The 19,211-nt window shown below is 37.3% G+C and overlaps 1 protein-coding gene and 1 long non-coding RNA gene across 16 annotated transcripts in view; one reads left to right on the plus strand and one right to left on the minus strand.

The window, feature by feature from the left end:
• Window positions 1–19,211, plus strand: part of EBF1 (EBF transcription factor 1) — a 258,042-nt gene that overhangs the window by 233,951 nt on the left and 4,880 nt on the right. For 9 of the 14 annotated variants that reach the window (XM_085519284.1, XM_015876220.3, XM_015876221.3 and 6 more), the window contains 5 exons: window positions 10,982–11,047; window positions 11,612–11,789; window positions 12,441–12,620; window positions 15,318–15,512; window positions 15,877–15,945. In XM_085519284.1, the coding sequence (XP_085375410.1) occupies window positions 10,982–11,047; window positions 11,612–11,789; window positions 12,441–12,620; window positions 15,318–15,512; window positions 15,877–15,944 (687 nt within the window). In that variant the 3' untranslated portion in view covers window position 15,945. The remainder of the gene's footprint in view (window positions 1–10,981; window positions 11,048–11,611; window positions 11,790–12,440; window positions 12,621–15,317; window positions 15,513–15,876; window positions 15,946–19,211) is intronic. The other 5 variants (XM_085519285.1, XM_015876224.3, XM_032447354.2 and 2 more) reach the window with 1 other exon arrangement.
• The window catches only part of LOC107320263 (uncharacterized), a 113,560-nt gene continuing 96,386 nt past the window's right edge, over window positions 2,038–19,211 (minus strand). Inside the window, exons 4-7 of one of the 2 annotated variants that reach the window (XR_014935671.1) lie at window positions 15,820–16,006; window positions 14,722–14,769; window positions 12,895–13,072; window positions 2,038–10,566 (exon numbers count right to left, since the gene is read on the minus strand). This is a non-coding gene — a long non-coding RNA (uncharacterized LOC107320263). The remainder of the gene's footprint in view (window positions 10,567–12,894; window positions 13,073–14,721; window positions 14,770–15,819; window positions 16,007–19,211) is intronic. The other variant, XR_014935670.1, reaches the window with a different exon arrangement.

Genomic DNA, 19,211 nt, shown 5'->3' on the forward strand with positions numbered 1-19,211 from the left:
ATCCTTAAATATAAATCATTTTCACCTCCGCAGGCCACATGATACGTTGCATTTCTGTCTCTCTGTCTGTATTGAAAGTGAATGTTTGTAGTCTCAGTTCATCAGTTCACATTAGCCTCATGCTGAATATTTAAACACAGAACAATTTGAACACACCATGAAGAGAGACAGTGACTGCACTTTCACTTGGAACAGCAAGGGCTCATCTAATAATAATTTAGTAAATCAGGCATTTAGTGGCTCAGTTGCACGCTGCATTGTGCCAAATAATATTCTGTTCAACTGTAGGCTGGTAACAATGAAATTCAGACTCCAGTCACGTGGCATTTCTTTGCTCAATGGAGAGATGAAATGGAAAATCACCCTCCCAATAGACTGTTTGAACATAGTGATTTATCAAAAATATAGCAGAGTGGCAATATAAATAGGATTTGGTCGTATGTGGTACAATCTATTCTAATTAGGCTTCTTATTGGTTTAGTTTCTACTACACAGATTCTGTGGTAATTCAGGAATTACTTTTATATATACAATAAGTTGAAAATGTGAGAAAAGAGGAGATACCACGTAGTTTCTGTCCTTTAAGGCCCAGTGCTGTGGCATTTATCACCAGACCATTATTGCTGTACTTCCAGCCCTGGCTCCGTCTTCTTAGGAGCAGTGGGGGAATGCAAATGCTGCCTCTCCTCATCATAAGGTGCCACGTGTGTTAGTTCATAGCATGAAAGCAGTATCAGGTTAATTTCTTTTCCCTGTTTAAGGCTATCGGGGTTTGTAGGAAGTGGTAATCTTATGAATATATATTAATAACTAACTGCTATAACTGGAAAAGGAAAACAGACAAGCTTTGGGGCACACGCGCCTTGCTTCTTGCATGCTGACTGTACCTTTTTTTGCCTGCATCAATGGGTCTAATAAAAGATATTACCTCACCCTACAAACTTGCCTTGGTTGTAACCACAGACCATTGTGAATTCAGCCAAACTGTGACACGTTAAGGCTGTTTCTGATGAAGATAGAGGAGAGAGAATATTTTCTTAGAAAGTGTGTTGTGAAGTTTAATTGGTTCCCATTAAATTGGTGCTTTGAGATCTTTGAATGCAGGGCACTGCAGAAGTGTGAAGTAATGTCTATAATCTCACCTAAGGTTTCCACTTCTAGCCCAGTTTTAGGTGTTATGCAGTGGTTTATGTGGTGATGTAAAAGTGATTGTGGTATATTTCTCACAACACAGTCCAATTGAGCAGCAGAAAAAGCATCCTTCTAACCATCACAATGCCATTTAGCAGAGAGCGCTGCAAGCAATAGGATGCCTGTTGTCGTAATTCTTCTAAGAAATAGAGAGCTTCACAATCTGTACTTAACTGCTGACACTTGAAAACTCAAACATTTTGGTAAAATGAATCAAGCAGTAATGTTTCTTTTATGAGACCTCCTCACGGGAAGGGAAGGTTTGGCACCATTTGGAGATCAGGCTCAGTGATCCATCATAGCAAAGTCAGCTGTCCTGGCGCGTCTCATAGGTCACTCGATCGAACCAGTGGCTCTTACAACTATATTATTACTTATGGAACAGTAATTGAGGCTCCATGGTTAAAAATTACCTGGTCTAATAGGCAGTGAACAATTTGCACTCAATACAATTATAAGCCAAATCATTCATTTCATAACACTTGGACTAATTTATTTGTTGACCTTTTAATATCCATGGCTCTTCAGTAGTATTAACTGCAACTCAGACAAAATCTCTTGTTCATTTTACTTTCATTGATTTTTTTTTTTTCATTGAGGCAATAACAGTTGTTTGAGTACAACCTTTTCTTTCTGTTGCAGAAGTCAATCATATAACTTATGTTGATATAACTCAGCTGGACTGAAACATCCTCTAAGTACAATAGCAAACAACCTCATGCTACTTGTATAAATATGGTTATGCATTTCAGTTTTGTTTTAAGGAATGTTTTAGAATGTATTTCTGACCATAGATGACAAATGTTATGCTTGCTGAGAAGAAAATGGAAACAAAACACAGAAGCGTTTCTTAAAGCACTGCCACATATATATTATACTTTCTTTTTTCACGTATGGGAGATTTGAGATACAGAAATTCTGAAAGTTGTCTCTGTTAATTTCATCCTTTAGGAAAAGCCAGGAGCATTCACTAATAGTGCTGTAATCATAATGTCATCTGGACAGCATCTTGTCTCTTGAAATCCTAACACTCTGTAGAATAGAGATGCTTAATTTTTCCTGTGTGAGCTTTTGACAAATAAAATGCTTGCAGAAGTATTATTTTATACACAAGGAATAAGTATTATTAATGTTTTGGTACTCTGAATTTTCTTTCAATTTTACAGCTTTAAAGTAACTCTAGAGCTAAGAGTTTTTGATGATCAAAAAAGTTACTGAAATATTGATGTGTTTTGAAAAATAAGTGGTGAATTTTGAAGCACTTCTATAAGACATATTGGTGCAGTAACAGTGCTAATCTTGTCCCTCCCCACTCAAAAAGGAGCCCTTAGTGCACAGTTGAGTATCTACTTTTGCATTATGAGGGTACACAGAGAAAGATTCTGTTATCACAGTGAAATGTTGGATACATTTAAATTATTCCATATAAGGTACTTCAACATTTATATTTGTTTTGGGAAATGTCAGTTCACGTTTTAAGGAAAACTATTAATAAAACAGTGTCAGGTGAAAATATCTTTTGTTCCTGGTTTAAAAAAATGGATTTTTTTTTTAGAACGTGCGCTTGGAGGCATTTCAGTGAAGTGGTCTTTCTGAGCTAAAGCCTCTTTGTGCAATAAAATGCTGTAAGTCTTTTGAACACATAGTTATAAAACATAATTGTTACACATTTGGCATTTTATGCCTCCCTAGGAATAACCGCTCGGTATCCACACCTAATCTATGCTCTGTCTTTTCATTTCAATTGGGTCTGAAGTGGTCCTTCGTTGTAATGAGAATGCCCCTTTCCAGAGACTTCTTTTAATTATACCGATGATAAAATGTAAGTGAAAGTAGTCATTTGTAGAGGTTATGACTGAGCAGTGTTTTAGCTGTAATACTAAAATCTACCTACGTTATTTCAGTCTCTATTTCAACATTTTTATGCACTCTCTCTCCACAGAACAGAGCGGAATCTCGTTGTAGGTCAGATTTTCAACGTGTCTTATTTTCAGTTTTGCTCCTGCTATTAAAAGTAACCTGAACTCTCAATTTCTGGCTACCGTCGCTTTCTACCTATACCAGCAAATACTCATTATTTGACAGAGAGTGGCAGCTATGCAGGGGGCTCTTTAATTAATTTTATATATGTGAAAGTATTTTTTTACAGAAAATATCTGGTTTTTTGTACTCTCAGCAGATATTTATGTGCATAAAAGCACTGATAAAAAACAATCCTGAAAAAGAAATCGAGAAAACACACAAATACAATTTAAACTTTAATTACTAGATAGCTCTGCTGATTGAATTCAGATGACATTCTTGCCTTGCAGTACCAAACATAATTATATGTCTTTACAGATAAAAATGGAGTCAAGTGAATTATGCCACCCAATACATTCCAGTTCTGACCTAATGGGAGAACAATTTAAAAGGGATACAACTTGACCTGTGTTTGTAAATTCTTAGTGCATATAAATGATAGGAAATAGATACAAGCCTGTCTGCCAAGTAAAATGTTTTGCACTATTACAATGTATCTGGATATCTGCATCGTACCACACAAACAAGATAAATAAATAAACAATAAAGACAAAGAAGCACAGACAGTATATAATCTTTTTTAATCCCTGGTATTCTATGGAATTTTTCTAATGGGTACAAGAATATGGTCTGCAGAATAAAGCTTCTAAAAGAGTCTTTGCAGGTCTTTGAACAACCGTCCCAGAATGTACTGTCTCTGCTCATTTTACCGAAGTCTTTTTAAGTTTACTTAAGTCCAGACCCTTCAAATAATTCAAAACATTTTTCTTCTTCCATAAGGGGACTTTGACAACTTTCCAAAAATATATGGGTATAAAATGGCCAGAAGAAGACTGTGAGTAATAACTTTTCTTCCCCTCCCCACCCCTTCTTACAACTCTCATCTGCAGCTGCTTTCAAGAAACAAGAATGTTAATACTATGGAGAGCAGAGGAAGAACTATCAGAAAATCTTATGTATGCAAAACCAAACCAAAACCTCAAAGCTCATTAGAATCAATAATGAACATCTGCTTTGAAAGAATTGTAGGTGGTGGTAGAAATGGTTTGGGGTAAATCTTCAAAATGATTTGCTTGAGACTCCAATCTGAGATTGCTCTGTGAGTGTTTCCTTGTTTGTTTGGCCCACAGCTGGAAGTAAATGTGGCGTACAGGGAAAATTTAGAGTATGAAACGTGCTAATGTTATCTGTTGATTGTTCATATGCTCATGGGTAAATCAGGATAAGTTTTTTGGAGCCTAGATGGAAGAGGATCATATGAGTCAATGTTAACTGGTGAGATAAGGATATTCCTGTAAAAACAGGTGGCAAAGACTTTTTTTGTTAGCCAGTTCTTTTTTTATTTATTTTTGACTTATGCATTCCTAATCTTTTATAAATAATTTACTTTTTCTCTAACGACTCATTGGATATGAAAAACTAATTGCAGTATAGGCTTTCATAACTAAGAAAAGTATACGCAGGAAACCTGATCTCCACATTCATGGGACAAAGGCTGCAACCTCTTGAGCAGAATGAAAATGTGTTTCCTTTTATGATCTTGCTGTGTTTCAAACTGAGAGGTTCCGTACATAGATTGTCACAGTATGAGCTTGCAAGATTGTCTGTGGAAAATGCTATAGAAGATGACAGAGAATTTGCTCAGTTTCTTAATGAGAGTGTTAGTGAGTCCCAAATATGACTGACAGCTACCAGCTACTTATTGAGGTGTTGTAGATGTAAGATACGAGAATTGAATGTAGTAGTATCTACCAATCCTGCCCAGTGAGCATGGCCTCATGAGCTGAAAGTTAACAGCTCTGAATAGTTCTAGCTCTAGATGTTATAAATGCCTGTTTCTGGTGAATTTATCTGGAAAAAAAGAGGCTGATACTTTCTATTTGTGACTAAGTACAGGAAATCAACAGGAGGAAAATAGGGGTAACATAAGAAAGTCGCAATGGCAAACTTAGAGATGATCACTACCATTTTGTATCTTCCTTTGTTAGCAGTGTTTCCACTGGATTGTTTGAATAGCATGTGTTTTCTCTATTGATATTTATTTATCACCTTTGCAGTTAAGAGGTATTTTAATCATCAGTTCTCAACATTTATGGCAAGATGCCTGCTCACATTTGCACTTCGGTGTTTGTTCTTTCTGCAGGCTTTCTATATTTTATTTATAAGGTTGGCTCATTGTGGAGCAGGTGGTAAGGTCATGCATGACTGTTTCTAGCGCTGCAGACTTAGGCTGTGATTTTCAGTTTAGGTGGAAGCTGATGAGACTACAATGGCTTGGAAACGCTATGGTTCTATCAGCCATTTTAGACATATTTTCTGGAAATTGCCATTGAAATTGGGTAACAGGATTGATTCAGTGCACTACCATATTGTAGACAGCAGTAAGCTAAAGGATCCTTTTACCCCTCAAGTGAACTGTGCTGTCTTCCTCTCTCATTTTTCCTTCTTGCCTTTGTGATGTCTGTATGGCATTTACTCCTTGAGAATTATTGAATCATAATATTTGAAAAGAACTGTTTATTTACTAGAGAAATTTTCATCTTTATGTGAGTAGAAATATCTTTTTAGTGAAATTGTCCTGTTAATTTATGCTTCCCACAAGGCCAGCATAATTCCCTCTGTTTTACAATTAATGGAGAATCTTTACATTTTGGATGGCTTTTATGAGTCTTTTATAAAAATATAATAACTGAAGATGATACAATAATGCAATGCTCCCTGTAGATACAGAAATATGTGAGTCACTGGACATCCTGAAACTCTTGTATGCCACAGATCTAAATGCCAGTCATTTATCTTGCTATCTTTCCAAATATTTCTACCTAAATGTTACCTTTGCCACTACAGTTAAAAGAGGTGTTCACAGTTTTATCTTTTAAAATATATTGTATATAAAAACGCTGAGTTTAAAACTTGTTTCTAGTACATATCCTTCATTAGTATATTGAATGTTTCACCCATTGTAAAAACAAAAGAAAAGTTTGAGCACGAAATACTGTAATCTTCACTTGAAGTAGAAGAATGCTACCTTCCCAAGATGAAAAAAGGAGTAGGAGTCTCATTTTCAGTATTTTGACTCTGCAGAAGTGGTTCTTTTTCTTTCAAGTAGCCTTGAGAGTAGAAAGTTAGAAGGCAGAGCCAGGAGGTCAGACAAGAGAGTCAAGGAAGTATGAATGACATCATCATCCCTAAGTAGCCTCTCAGAAGATGAATGAGCTCTCTCTTGTATTACAATGCTAAAGAGCATTAGAAGGTGATATGATATCTAGACAACACATAAGATAAATGCCTCACAGCATGCTAGAACAGCTTTCCCCCCACGCCCTCCACAAGTACATAAATCCTTTGGTGGTCTCAATAATACCATATGTAGCTGATGAGTATTGTGTATTGTGGTCAGCTTCTTCTTGACAAAATTCATTTAGATTTAATAAGTACCTTAAATACACTAATTTAGTTACTAAAGCTGAATAACTAACTGTAACTCAAGATACCCTTTTGCTGACTGGGCTCACAGTACTGCTGGGACACAGAGTAGATTTTTTTCACTTGTCACCCATTGAAAAATAAGCAAATGTCAACAGCAGAGAGATCCCATATTTTTTAAAGCTGCCAAAAAAATTATTCATCATGATAAAACTTGACCAAAAATGTGTTTGCTGTAATGGCATAATATACTTGATGTGCAAGTTTTGTGTTATTAATGAATTCCTGATGAAGGGAATGCAATTCACAGTCAAAACATGCAAAGATGCTGTAATGTTCAAAGTACATTCAGTTGGAAGTGGATTTCATCTGAATTACAGTCTTTGTGCTTTAAAAACAGCATCATTCTCATATCCTGACATAATCCTTTCTACAGTAATTTTGGAATACACAAAGTCACAACAGACTGTACCCCAGCTCTTCTCTTGCTTACGTAAACATTTGACAGAAATATTGGTTGCATTTTTGTTTCAGAAATTAAAAAAAAATAATAATAAAAAAAATAAAAATCCTGTAGTAGAAAATCAGCTTCTGTTTGGAATATAAATGGACTCTGAATCATTTGTGTGTAACTGGGGGGCAGAATTCTGATTCACCATATTTAATCTCTAAAATAGTTTATGCTCATTTTGATGTTTTTGTTATTTGTATTGAAACAAAGTCATGCTCATTTGAAAAAGAATGCCAGACAAGAAGATTGTCACTTTGCCTCAAAAAAAAACCCAACAAAACTTGTTAGACCTTTATTCCAAACAAAATGCTGTCAGACTTTTTGCATTCATAGAAAAGCGGGTCTTTCTTGATGATTACCTCCATAAATTAGATATCAGCTATAGTCAAACTCTGTCTCTTCAGAAAACATTTCCACCAGCATATTTAATTGGAAGGGTCTTACATGATGCCCACCTCCTGCTAAGAAAATCTTTGGTTCTATGATGAAGGCAGATAAGAATTTCTGTGAACAAAAAGTATATTGAAAAACAGATCTTGAGCTTCTGTAGAGATTTTTACTCATAGTACGCGTGTTTCTCTCACTTTTTGATGTCTGTCTGCCGCTCTGTCCACCTGTCTGTCTGTTTATCTCCATTGCAGTGATAACATGAAATATCAATTGGATTTTAAAAGACATAGATCTTTTATATTAGCTGTCCTTTTTTATAATACCTTTTACAAATTTAATCAATGCATTTTAATATACTATATAGTTTAAGTGCAATATACAATAAATGTTCAAGCTTCATCTTATACATGCTCTAGCCTTTAAATTGTTAAAACTGCAGTGCCCTTTCAATCTACTTACATAATGTCATAAAATATACATTTCAAGGTAAATGAAGTCAGCTACTTCAATTTAGTCCCTCAAACTGGTAGTAAATGAGAGGTTAACACTATGGTGCCAAACCCATTATTGAGTAAATTTAGCACCTTGGACAGCTCTGTAAAATCTTTATTGCTTTCCTGACCTGCTCGTCATGTTCTGTCTATGTGTTCAGTGGCTCTCAGCTCTGATTGAAAGGCAATATATTAGATCCCGAACACAAACATGCTCGGGGGCTGCTTCACTGTGAGCGTAATGACATGGAGGTGAGAACAATTTTCTGGTCACCACAATCCAAGCACCTTGCAAGGTCTGTTGCTCTAACTTATAGAGGACTTTTGGGGCTCCTTTCTATGTGAAGACATAACAGTAGTTTCTGTAGTAATTTAGGCAGAGCTGCAAGAGGTTCAAGATGCATTCAGAGAAAAAGAAGTTAATATCCTGAGTATATCTGTAGTAGCATTTTATTGTGTATTTTTAAAGCTGGTTTGTGTCTATAATAACTATTGTCAGCTCTGGAATAGAAAATACCAGTATCTGAGATGGAAGTTTTTCTGTGAAATCCGCTTTGTATGATCTGAAAATATAACAAATAAGAAATGCATTTTTTGTGTATAAATATTGTCAGAGAAAGTGTGAAACTCAAATTTACAGATTCAGAACTGTTGACAAAAAAAGACATTGACTAGCTAGGAAAACTGAATGTTATTTGTCAAACATACTTTAAAAAGCCATCATGATAATTAGGTTTTTTTACATGCAATATGATATGGCTTCAGATACCTTCCACTTTTTCAGAACTGGGAATATTTAATATGAAGTAGAGCACCCGTAAGATTCTTTTTTGATGCAATATGAGTTTTGTGGGGTTTTTTTTGTTTTGTTTTTTTTTTTAGCTTTTTTTTTGTTGTTGTTTGTTTGTTTGTTTGTTTTGGGTTTTTTTGGTTTTTGTTTTGTTTTTAGCTCAGCATTGCATAAATAACTATAAATAGTCAGGTAATTAAACTTTCCTTTTTCAGTTATTTGGCATAATGACACCTTTGGTTAACAATATTCCAAAGCAGTTTGTGGGCTCTTTATCACAGTCTAATTTTGCATTAGTTAAATATATAGTGTGAACATGTTCTACTGAAGAGAAGTAAACTCTAGTTTAAAAAGTCAAACACCTATGTAATAATTTTCCCTTTGAAATCATATTAATGTTTCTACTCTTCTCCAGTTTTTATCTCCAACATAAGGGAAAAAGGGCTACATAGTTTTCTGATGATTCTGGTAAAGCAACGAGGATTGATTCTACCTGGATGTTCTTTGTAGTCTGCCTGCCCATAATTATATGGCTAACGGTTGTGGTCAAGCTACACACATACACACACATTAAAAAAACAAAGAAAACCAACAGAGAGAAAAGAAGAAAAGCTGTAGCAACCTTATTCCTCAGATTGTCTCAATACAGTGATTCAGAAATCCATCAATTACATATTACATCTGACTACATATGTGGAAAATAATTTAAATGTGTATTATGGGAGAGGGGTGTGTGCAGCAGAAGGCAATCCTAAATGTTTACTGGGAGTACAAAAATCCTCCATCTCATTTTTGAATTTAGGACATTATATATGTCATAAGTAGTTACTGCAGTATGACAACTGTTTTATCTTATATTACAGAGAATTTAAAATTGAAAAAAATGCTAATATGCATCTAAAAGCTTGTCATTTGAAGAGTTGTTCAAGGATTTTTGAAGAGGTTATGGTGACAGCAAAATGAATGCAATTATATCTCTATTTTCTGATCAGAGTCTACAGTATATGAAAATTGAACATTACTGTTTCTTTTTGGTATAAAATATGGCTATTGTGTAAAATATTTTAACTTTAAAAGTTGAACTTTGTAGAAAACTGGAAAATGCTCAGATCTGTTACTATTTTTGTAAGCTGCCTGCAGAAATACAATGTGGGGGATAACATCGTGTTAGTTTGTTAGAGCAACATGTAAGGAACGGGAATTACAATACATTGTTTTCTGTAAAGGACGGTCTGGACTGCGTTTGGTCAGGAAATTGGGAATCTGTGAGGTGCTTTTAAAGAATATGAAAATTAAAGTCTTCTGGGTTAATTCTGTAATGCAGTTTTACAGTTTTTAGCAGGATTGTTCAAAGGAATTTTTCCATGCTGTAAAATGTAAGAACGCAAGATTACATGTTAGTATTGCTTGAATGCCAGTTGAAAATACTACAAGAAATATTTAAGAGAATCAAATAGGAAAATGGAGGAGGGAAAATGAACAAGAACTAAATTTATGCCCACATTGAGAACCGAATCCTACCCTGCTTTAAATTTTGCTGTCCAGGCTGGGAGTTTTTCCTGCATGGCACAGGGACATTCTATCATCCTGAAAGTGTTTTCCTTTTATGTATGTTGTGAACATGGATCCTTCCCTGATCTGTTACATCAAGATACAAACCAAAGAAGTTGAAAGGTTGTATTACTGGTAGCATCAAACTGATTGGGTATCTTCTGAACGTGGCCTGCTGCGTAAGGTCACAATTCCTGCAGTATGCAATTAAGAATAAAATAAACACATTGAAGGGATGCAAAACATGCTCTGAATGACATTGATTGCAGTAATCTAGTAAATGACCTCAGAATTGTATTCCGCAATAAACCGATGAGTGGTTTATGGTGCAGATGGTAAAGACAATTGAGTGATGTATTTTCTTTTGCAGCACCAATGATTCTCACCTTTTGACTTGATCAAGCGTGTGTGTGAATAGGATGAACTACTGATTTAACACCATTCAGTTGTTGCTGAGAGTTGTTAGAATTAAAGTCTGCCCGGTGGGAGGGAAAAACAACACAAAACAACAGTGCACCCAACAGAATAATATGAAGGACTTTAATATTTGTTTTTCCTCACAAGGAGTCTATTGAACTTAAAGGAACACATCTGTTTTTATATTGACAGGAAGTAATACTTAAGAGGGCTGCTGATTTAGTAGAAGCACTCTACGGTATGCCACATAATAACCAGGTAAATGCATTCTCTTTCAGCAGTTCTAAAACATGGCTATTTCTTAGATGTATAGATCAGAGGCCAAAGGTATATGATACTACAATGTGAGATGAGAATAAACACATAGGGCAATGTCATATCTGGAGTAGGGCTTAGTTTGCCTGTTTGCTTTTTAAAGTATGTGGATGCTTGCAAAAGCAACGTGTTATTAACCCTGGAGGCATTTGCCCACTATCACCAGAGACCGTATAATATGGGCAATGATACGCATTACTACTTGCCACCAGTGATGTTTCAGCCTTAACCTAAAGATATTTTAGCTTCAGTGCCATTCTGCCTGCTTCTCTTGTTATACAGAAATGTGGCCATTGGGACTGAAGCTTCCAGCTCTTTTACCACAGATGTCAGGATTTATAGCAAAGTAAGCAGATCTGTAAGTGTTAGCTATCCATCAGCCAGCTGGTTTAGGAAGAAAAGCATCTAGTTTTTGCCTTTGGACTGGGAAATGTTTTATTTTGATATGTAAGAAAAGGTTTGTCAGAGTCAAGCTGGTAACTCTTTTTTACCTTTCTTGTCCCCTAGGAAATAATCCTGAAAAGAGCAGCAGACATCGCAGAAGCACTCTATAGTGTCCCTCGCAATCATAACCAACTCCCCGCCCTTGCTAACACGTCAGTCCATGCAGGAATGATGGGAGTGAATTCCTTTAGTGGTCAACTAGCTGTCAACGTATCTGAAGCCTCACAGGCCACCAATCAGGGTCAGAAGAAGACTCATCTTCCTCTCTTTATGAACCTTTGCTGTTAAAAGTCAGGCAGACATGCATATGAGTTTCCCTAAACACGATTTCCAAAATTAGGTAGAAACTGAAATTTTAACTTGGAGCCAAATTTGGCAGTAATTTCTTACCAACATAATGACCAGACTAGGACAAGAGGACTGAGAATTTTCCACTACTCTAGGAAATGTACCCTGTGTTTTCTTCAGTGTGTGGTGAGCATCTAATTTGAGACGTACTAAATGAGAGAGACCACAGAAGACAGTTAACAAAAATCATATGCTTTTAACATACCTTAAATCGTTATGTACTCATAACTTCAAAAATATAGGTCATGTTTACTTCATCTCCAACAAAAAGCTCTTTTACAGTCATCATTCCCATAGTACCCAATGATCATCTCTCCTTGAATAGATGGGTTGTTGCTGTTGGAGGCTGTGGCCTTCCTCCTCCCTCTTGGAGCTCCCAGCAGGAATGAGCCATGCAGTCAGGGATCACGATGTGGGTTACGCGGTGCTCAGTCCTGGCCTGCCCCATTTACCCTGTTGCTGAGTTACCTGCTTGTAGCTGTTTGTCTAAGAAACTGTTCTTGGGCTAATACTAATCTCTGAATTTGTTCCTTCCTCACAAAAGGTTTTACTCGCAACTCAAGCAGTGTGTCACCTCACGGCTATGTGCCAAGCACCACCCCTCAGCAGACAAATTACAACTCTGTCACAACAAGCATGAATGGCTATGGGAATGCTGGAATGTCAAATTTAGGCGGTTCTCCAACCTTCCTGAATGGATCTGCTGCCAATTCTCCCTATGCCAGTGAGTATTATATAACTCTTCTATATTTGTACGTTTTCATTACAAAGAGATGGTAACTTTCCTGTGATACTCAGTATTTAGTTTCTATTCTGAGCACTTGATACAGAGCTTGGGCTTTCTCTCCTCCCCAAGCTATTGACCTTTGAAGTACTTGGAAGACGTTGGTGTTGCCAGCAGTGCTTTTCTTTATTTTGTTATTATTATTTTGGAGACTCATAAGAGCTGAAAAAGAATAACATCTTTCATGATTTGTGCTGATAGTTTCATAACTTACCATATACTCTGTAAATAAGAAATTCTGTCATCAGTGTTGCCAATTCCAGAAAGCAGAGATGGCAGAAGTGACTTAATTTCTGTTGCAGTGCATCAAATGTTATCAGTACACGCTCTTTGTTGCAATGGGGATGGAAGGAGGCTAAAGATATTTGCTGCAGGAAAAATAGTGCTTCCAGCTGTAAGATATGAAGGGCAGAAAAGTTTGCTGTTATACTGGCAGACTGACATTTCCATAAGCTGCATGATGTTGCTTCCAAGACCTCTGAACAAATAACATGCTTATAACCTTTACAGACACTATGAATTACTATTGGGTCTAATCTTGATTGTTTATATGCCATTTGCTTTGTAACTAGGTAGTATATTGACTTCACTGAGAGTTTAGTATTAGTCAGTAAAATGTGACAAGGGCTCTTAGAGTTTGTATTTTAGTTTCTGTACAGAGAATGTCACAAAGATTCAAGCCATACAAGTCATATATCCCATGGCGTAAAGCACTTACAGTCTACAGTCTTGGCTCTGGAAATGCTTCTGTGTGGGACTTTCTGCATGTTAATATTAAAGGTTTAGTTTAATATTTATATATATATATATTTATATATGTTTTTGTTGGTAAACACCTATGAGCATTTTCTGCCACAACTAACACAGCTCAGTAGTCTCTTTCCACATGAGAAAATTAAATGAATAGGACCTGCCCACAGACATCTGCAGAAAGCTACAATCAGAATCAGGCCAGAAGGTCTTGTCCTATAAATATGTTTATGAACTGAGACCCTCACATGGACAGGAGAAACAGTGCTGAACATAGTAAGGTTGAGCAACCTGGTCTAGCGGGGGTTGTCTTTGCCTCTAACAGATGAGTTGAAACTAGATGATCTTAAGGGTCCCTTCCAACCCAAGCCATTCTGTGATTTTAGGATTCTATGAAATCTTAAGCTTAGTGTTGTAACAGCAGCATTTAATTATTCTGTCTTCCATTGCTAGACTTCAGAATTTAAAAGGGGAAAACATTACCTTCAAGGCTTCATAGCTGCTGCAGATCTAGAAGAAAATATTTACCTATGTAACAAGTACTTATAATTTAAGAATTGCTAACTGGTTATTATTTTGTACTCTAATAATAATGTAGCAAATACGGTTGAAGTACGCCGTACTTACTTATTAAGTTGAATTTACTGTCATAGAATCTGCACACTCTGAATTCATAATATAACATGATTGATGAGACATCTCCTTTTGGAAGCAGATGCCAGTGATGCATTTAAAATACTCAAGCAATGTATAATTTCATATTTATGAACAAAGTCTTCCTTAGAATAGCACTTCACCTCTCAGCCCTGGTTCTTTATTCTGGTGATATTTTGGGAGGTTTGCTTGGTAGATCTGTCATTCTGCTAATGCCTAACCCATTGAATCAGAAAATGCTTCAATCATGACCTGAAAATTAAAAGGTGGCATTCTTAATTAAATCAATAAACTAATTGCTGTATAGTAGCAATTCAATTTAGGTGCTTTGATTGCTCTCCCTTAGCAAGTACTTGCAGACACAGAGTGACTTCAGACCAAGATTGTATCTGTCAGGCAGTGAAACTTTGAACATTTAATTTCCATTAATTGATTTCCTCAGTGTTAACAAATATGATATCAGATTTTCATATAAGAACTTAAATAGGGTGATTTTTATCTACGTAAATGCAAATAAAATAATAATTTGAAGCCCAGATGATATGAATTTTACTCTGTAATACATAATTTTTGATAGTCCCCTCATGTATATAAGCTGTTTCTAAACAAGGCAAAGAATAAAAACAAAGGATCTTACTTTTGTTTGTTTTTCCTTTGGACAAAGACAGGAGAGTGTCGGTGCTGTCTGAAAATAAAAGGAGTTGTTTTTATTTTCAAGCAAACAAAAGCACTTTAAAATCTTAATGATAAGTGCATGAACAAAGGACATTTCTTGTACTGAACAGTAAAATAGGATTTTAAGGGCATCTCTACCCTCATGCAGGTTTATCTGTAGTCCAGATAGTTACACATTAAAAATTCTAAATCCTGATGTGTACTTTAACCCCTCTCCTCACCTCTGTGTTGCCTACATGGTCTGGATTCCCTCTTGTTCACTTATTCTGACCAGGGCAATGCGTGTTGCCAGTCCCTGGAATAATTGTTGCAGTGACAGAAAATTGAAGCAGTCCTTGAGTGTGCTAGAATTACTGCTCCTGAGCAGTTGCAAAAGGTAGGGTTTCTTCAGTGACAAATCACACTGTGAGCAGTCACAACTCTTAAATGTAGTAAAAACCTTGGCCACTTGAAATTAGACCCAGTCCATCCAAGAAGCAATAGTCTTTTGGTTTTGCAGTAGTGTTTACTGTCTAATTCTAAGGTGTGCCTTTTTGGGGGGGTCTTATTTTCCTCTAGTTGTGCCATCAAGTCCAACAATGGCCTCCTCCACAAGCCTCCCCTCCAACTGTAGCAGTTCGTCTGGGATTTTCTCGTTCTCACCAGCCAACATGGTCTCGGCAGTGAAACAGAAGAGTGCTTTCGCGCCTGTCGTGAGACCGCAAACTTCTCCTCCTCCCACCTGCACCAGCACCAATGGCAATAGCCTGCAAGGTAGGTGAACCCAGCTCTAAAGAGTAGATGGCTGCTCTCAGAACCACAAGTTCCCCATGCCTTGCAGGGCTCTGAGCGACACTGAGGTCTCAAAGGGGAGAAGACAGTGGGGGATCCCTGGTAGCCTCTGTCCTAAAGTTTCCTCCCATAAAGATTAACTCTGCTGCACCCACAGCCCACCTAGTACCTTGCAGGTGTTTGGCAACCACCCTATCTCTAACCCATCTAATACTGTTGAATTGTGAGGCTGTGTATTTTAAAACACAGACCTGCTGTTATGATAAAAACAAGCAATATTTCAGCTTACTAATACCATCCTTTTTCTTTCTTTCCTTTCTTATTCCCTGTTGTCGTCCATTATCAGACCAGTCTTTTGTGGACTCTAGCAAGTACTCCACTGCAGGGTCTCTCCAGGGGCTGGCCTTCTCCTGAAGTACGTCACTCAATCTTCCCTTCCGTTTTTTCCTTTGTCATAGTACACTTGTGCAGAGATCCTACTGGGAGCAAATAGACCATTACAGAGCTTGGCACCAACCTCTGCCTTTCAGACGTTTTAGACACATTACAAACTAAATTTTCTAGTTTAACTTATATCAGGGTATATATGTTAGCACTGATTAATGCACTTCTGTGCCAATTAATTCCACAAATGATGCAGGGCCTCATCAAATGTTGGTCAGAAGGGGCTGCTCCTTTTCTGCATACTCTCATTGCAAAGTGTTCCAGCATCAGCACCTAAATCCCTTTTGAAGGTTTGACATAAGCTGAGGGGTGGCAGACAAAGGGTTGTCAAACTGAAGATGCTCAAAGACCAGCGCTGCCTGTTTCAGTGTTAGGTTCAGCCTACTCTACAATGCTGCCTAAATCTTTCCATATAATTACCTCACTCTGCATTAGTGTGCTGAGAGAGATGTTTTCATGCTCGCTTAGTCTAAGGAGTTTTCTTAACCAGCTGCCTCCAACTGTGCCAGAGGTGGAAAAGATTTTGCAGTATGTGTTGTGCTTCCCCCAGACTTGAGGTCTGTTTTCCTTTCCATGTGCTTGTGCAAATTACCAAAGAGCACAGAGAGGGACAAAATCCTTCATTTTAGAGCTATGTTCAGAAGGAGGTACACAGAGAGGATGGCTCCACAGTGTCCACGTCACCTTATGGCCTCTGGAAAGAGAGACTCTGGGCCTGCAGGCATAATACTGATAGTCCCAATGTAGCTAGAAAATCTATATGCAGGCAGAGTGGGAGGAGTTCATTCACAAAAGCTGAGATCCACTGTGACTGAAGGGAAGCACTGTCCTCAGTGCAGTTTATGCTGGTGATTTAGGAGGATGAATCCTTGCACATTTACACATGCACACACACAGAAAGTGTGAAAATAATAGGAATGTATATGCAGCTGTTGGGTGCCTTTGGTAAGCAGTGCTGTAAATACAGACTGCACGAAGAATAAAACACAACACAGTTTTTGGATGAGCTGTGTTGCTTAGAATATCATTTTTCCTTTGTTTTAAAAATCTGGTGATGCTGACATGCTATAAATGTTAAAGGCTAAACCAGGTAAAAGTGTTTTGCCTGAATTAAAAGAAAACTAAAAGGAAATATTAGTTGACTGTCAGAACACACTGATGTTTTTATTATCTCTTCACCTTGTCCCAGTGTGCTGTGAGGTTGGATTGGAAAAGCAAGTAACAAGGGAAGATTTTTCTCTTGTTTTTCCTTTCACGGGACACAGAATTCCCAGGTTCTGCCTACTGGGTTATGGAAAGCAATTATGGAACAAGCTGAGTGCTGGGGCTTGCTGATTGCCTCCTCATTATGTCACATCCAGATCTGTAATGCCCAGAAATCACACGGATCTGAGTGTTCCCCCTAATTTTTATTTAGCTATTCTGTTTTCATAATAGGAATGAGCCACCAAGAGATGATTCGTTTTAAGGGTCATCACTGAACTTCTTGGTGAGTTAAAGATACACAGCCTTTAGCCCCATGCCTTCTGATACCACCCGAGGCTTGTAATAATCACTCAGAAATGCACTGCCTGTTGTGCCTTATTGCTTAAATAAACAATCTTGTATAAGGAGGCTGTCTTAATCTCTCTTGGGCTTCTGGATACATCAGAAAGCAATCAAGCTTTCCGTATGTAGCTTAGATATCAGTAGAACTCACTAAAACAACAGCTAGGCTTATCTGTTGTTCTCTTTGCCATGCAATTTTGTAAAACTCAAAATACATTATTTCTGCAGATTGCTGGTGGCAAATGCAAATTGGTCTGTGATAAAAGAAATAATGCCCATTGGTGGGAGTTTTTCTGTTTTTTGCCCTCTCTTTTTGGAGGTGTTATGATCTCATTCCTACAGTGTTTCCCACTGCTGGCTCTGTTTTCAGGATCGATAACAGGCTACAGCTGAGAGAATTTGCATGACTAGATGTAGCATTTATGGAATAAAAGTAGAGTGATATAAATGAAGACTTGGAAAGAATGGAAATATCAAGGCTTTTAGGTAGAAAAGAGATCATTTTGTCATTTGCCTTGTAATTTAATTCAGAATTTCAGGGCTCTTCAGAGGCAATAATGCTTTGAAAAAATGAACAAAGATCTGCATCTGTACAGTTTGCTTCCAATGGCAAGAGGTGCACGGCTGATAGGCAACTATGGGGAAAGATCATGAAGGGAGGAGTTACAATTATGTCCCCTTAATCTGGGATCATGCACAGTGATGACAGCTGTGCTGTCCCAAGAGAAAAGCAGTTCTTGACCACGTTTTGGTAAAACTGATTTGAGTTTAATGAACCTTTTAGCTTTAGGTTTTTTTGTTATCATTATTATTATTTTTGGAATTATATTTTGACACTTTCTGAAGTTTTACTTTTAGATATTAGAGGTACGAAAAGGACAAAATGCTGAAGTAGGAAATTAATTGACTCAGTTCAGTTGCACTCATCACATACAGGAAGACCTGACCCATTCCCAACTCATAGCTTATCTGAACAATAAAGGAGCACAGAGATGCTCTCATCTCTGTGCTGTGATATATATCTGTGGTGTCCAACCACTGCAGCTTCTCACATTTAAAAATCTCCAAGAGCTTTAATAGTGGGGATAAACATTATTCCCAGTGAGAAACAGAAGCAAATCAAAATGCTTGATGTAATACAGTGAGCTTGAAGGAGAACTGGGACCAAAACATAAGGTTCAGATCCATGCCCATGTCAATCTTTTGTATATTCATATAAGAAATACCTTTAGCTGTGAGTGATTGCCTCACATGGCTGCCACAAGCAGAATGTGAATTATGGTCTGGCAGACTGTACCCATCGTGGCACTTCACGGATGCCGTGGATGTCCATGGATCATCTTCCATGTTCATACCCCAGCCCACAAGTGATAATGATCCCAAGAGCAGAGTAGGGAGCAACTGAGTATCACAATGAGGGCATTGCTTTTGACTTGGTGTTGCTTCATTTTTCTTCACCTGTACCAAGAGTAAAGCCCACTTGTGAGCACTCAGTGCTTATTATTTGAGATACTCTTGAAATAAAACCCTTCGGCACGGAGTCTTTAAACAAAAGTCTGTCAAGTTTATCCTATGATTTAAGATAAAGGAGACAGCATAGCCGTGGAGATAACATGAAAATACATTCTCAGATTATCCCCTGGTAGAATCAAAAAAGCCCATGTCAGGAAATACCTCAGCAAGGAATAC

This window comes from Coturnix japonica, chromosome 18, assembly GCF_054131305.1.
Source record: "Coturnix japonica strain WE chromosome 18, WE-NBRP24, whole genome shotgun sequence".
Taxonomy (NCBI): Eukaryota; Metazoa; Chordata; class Aves; order Galliformes; family Phasianidae; genus Coturnix; species Coturnix japonica.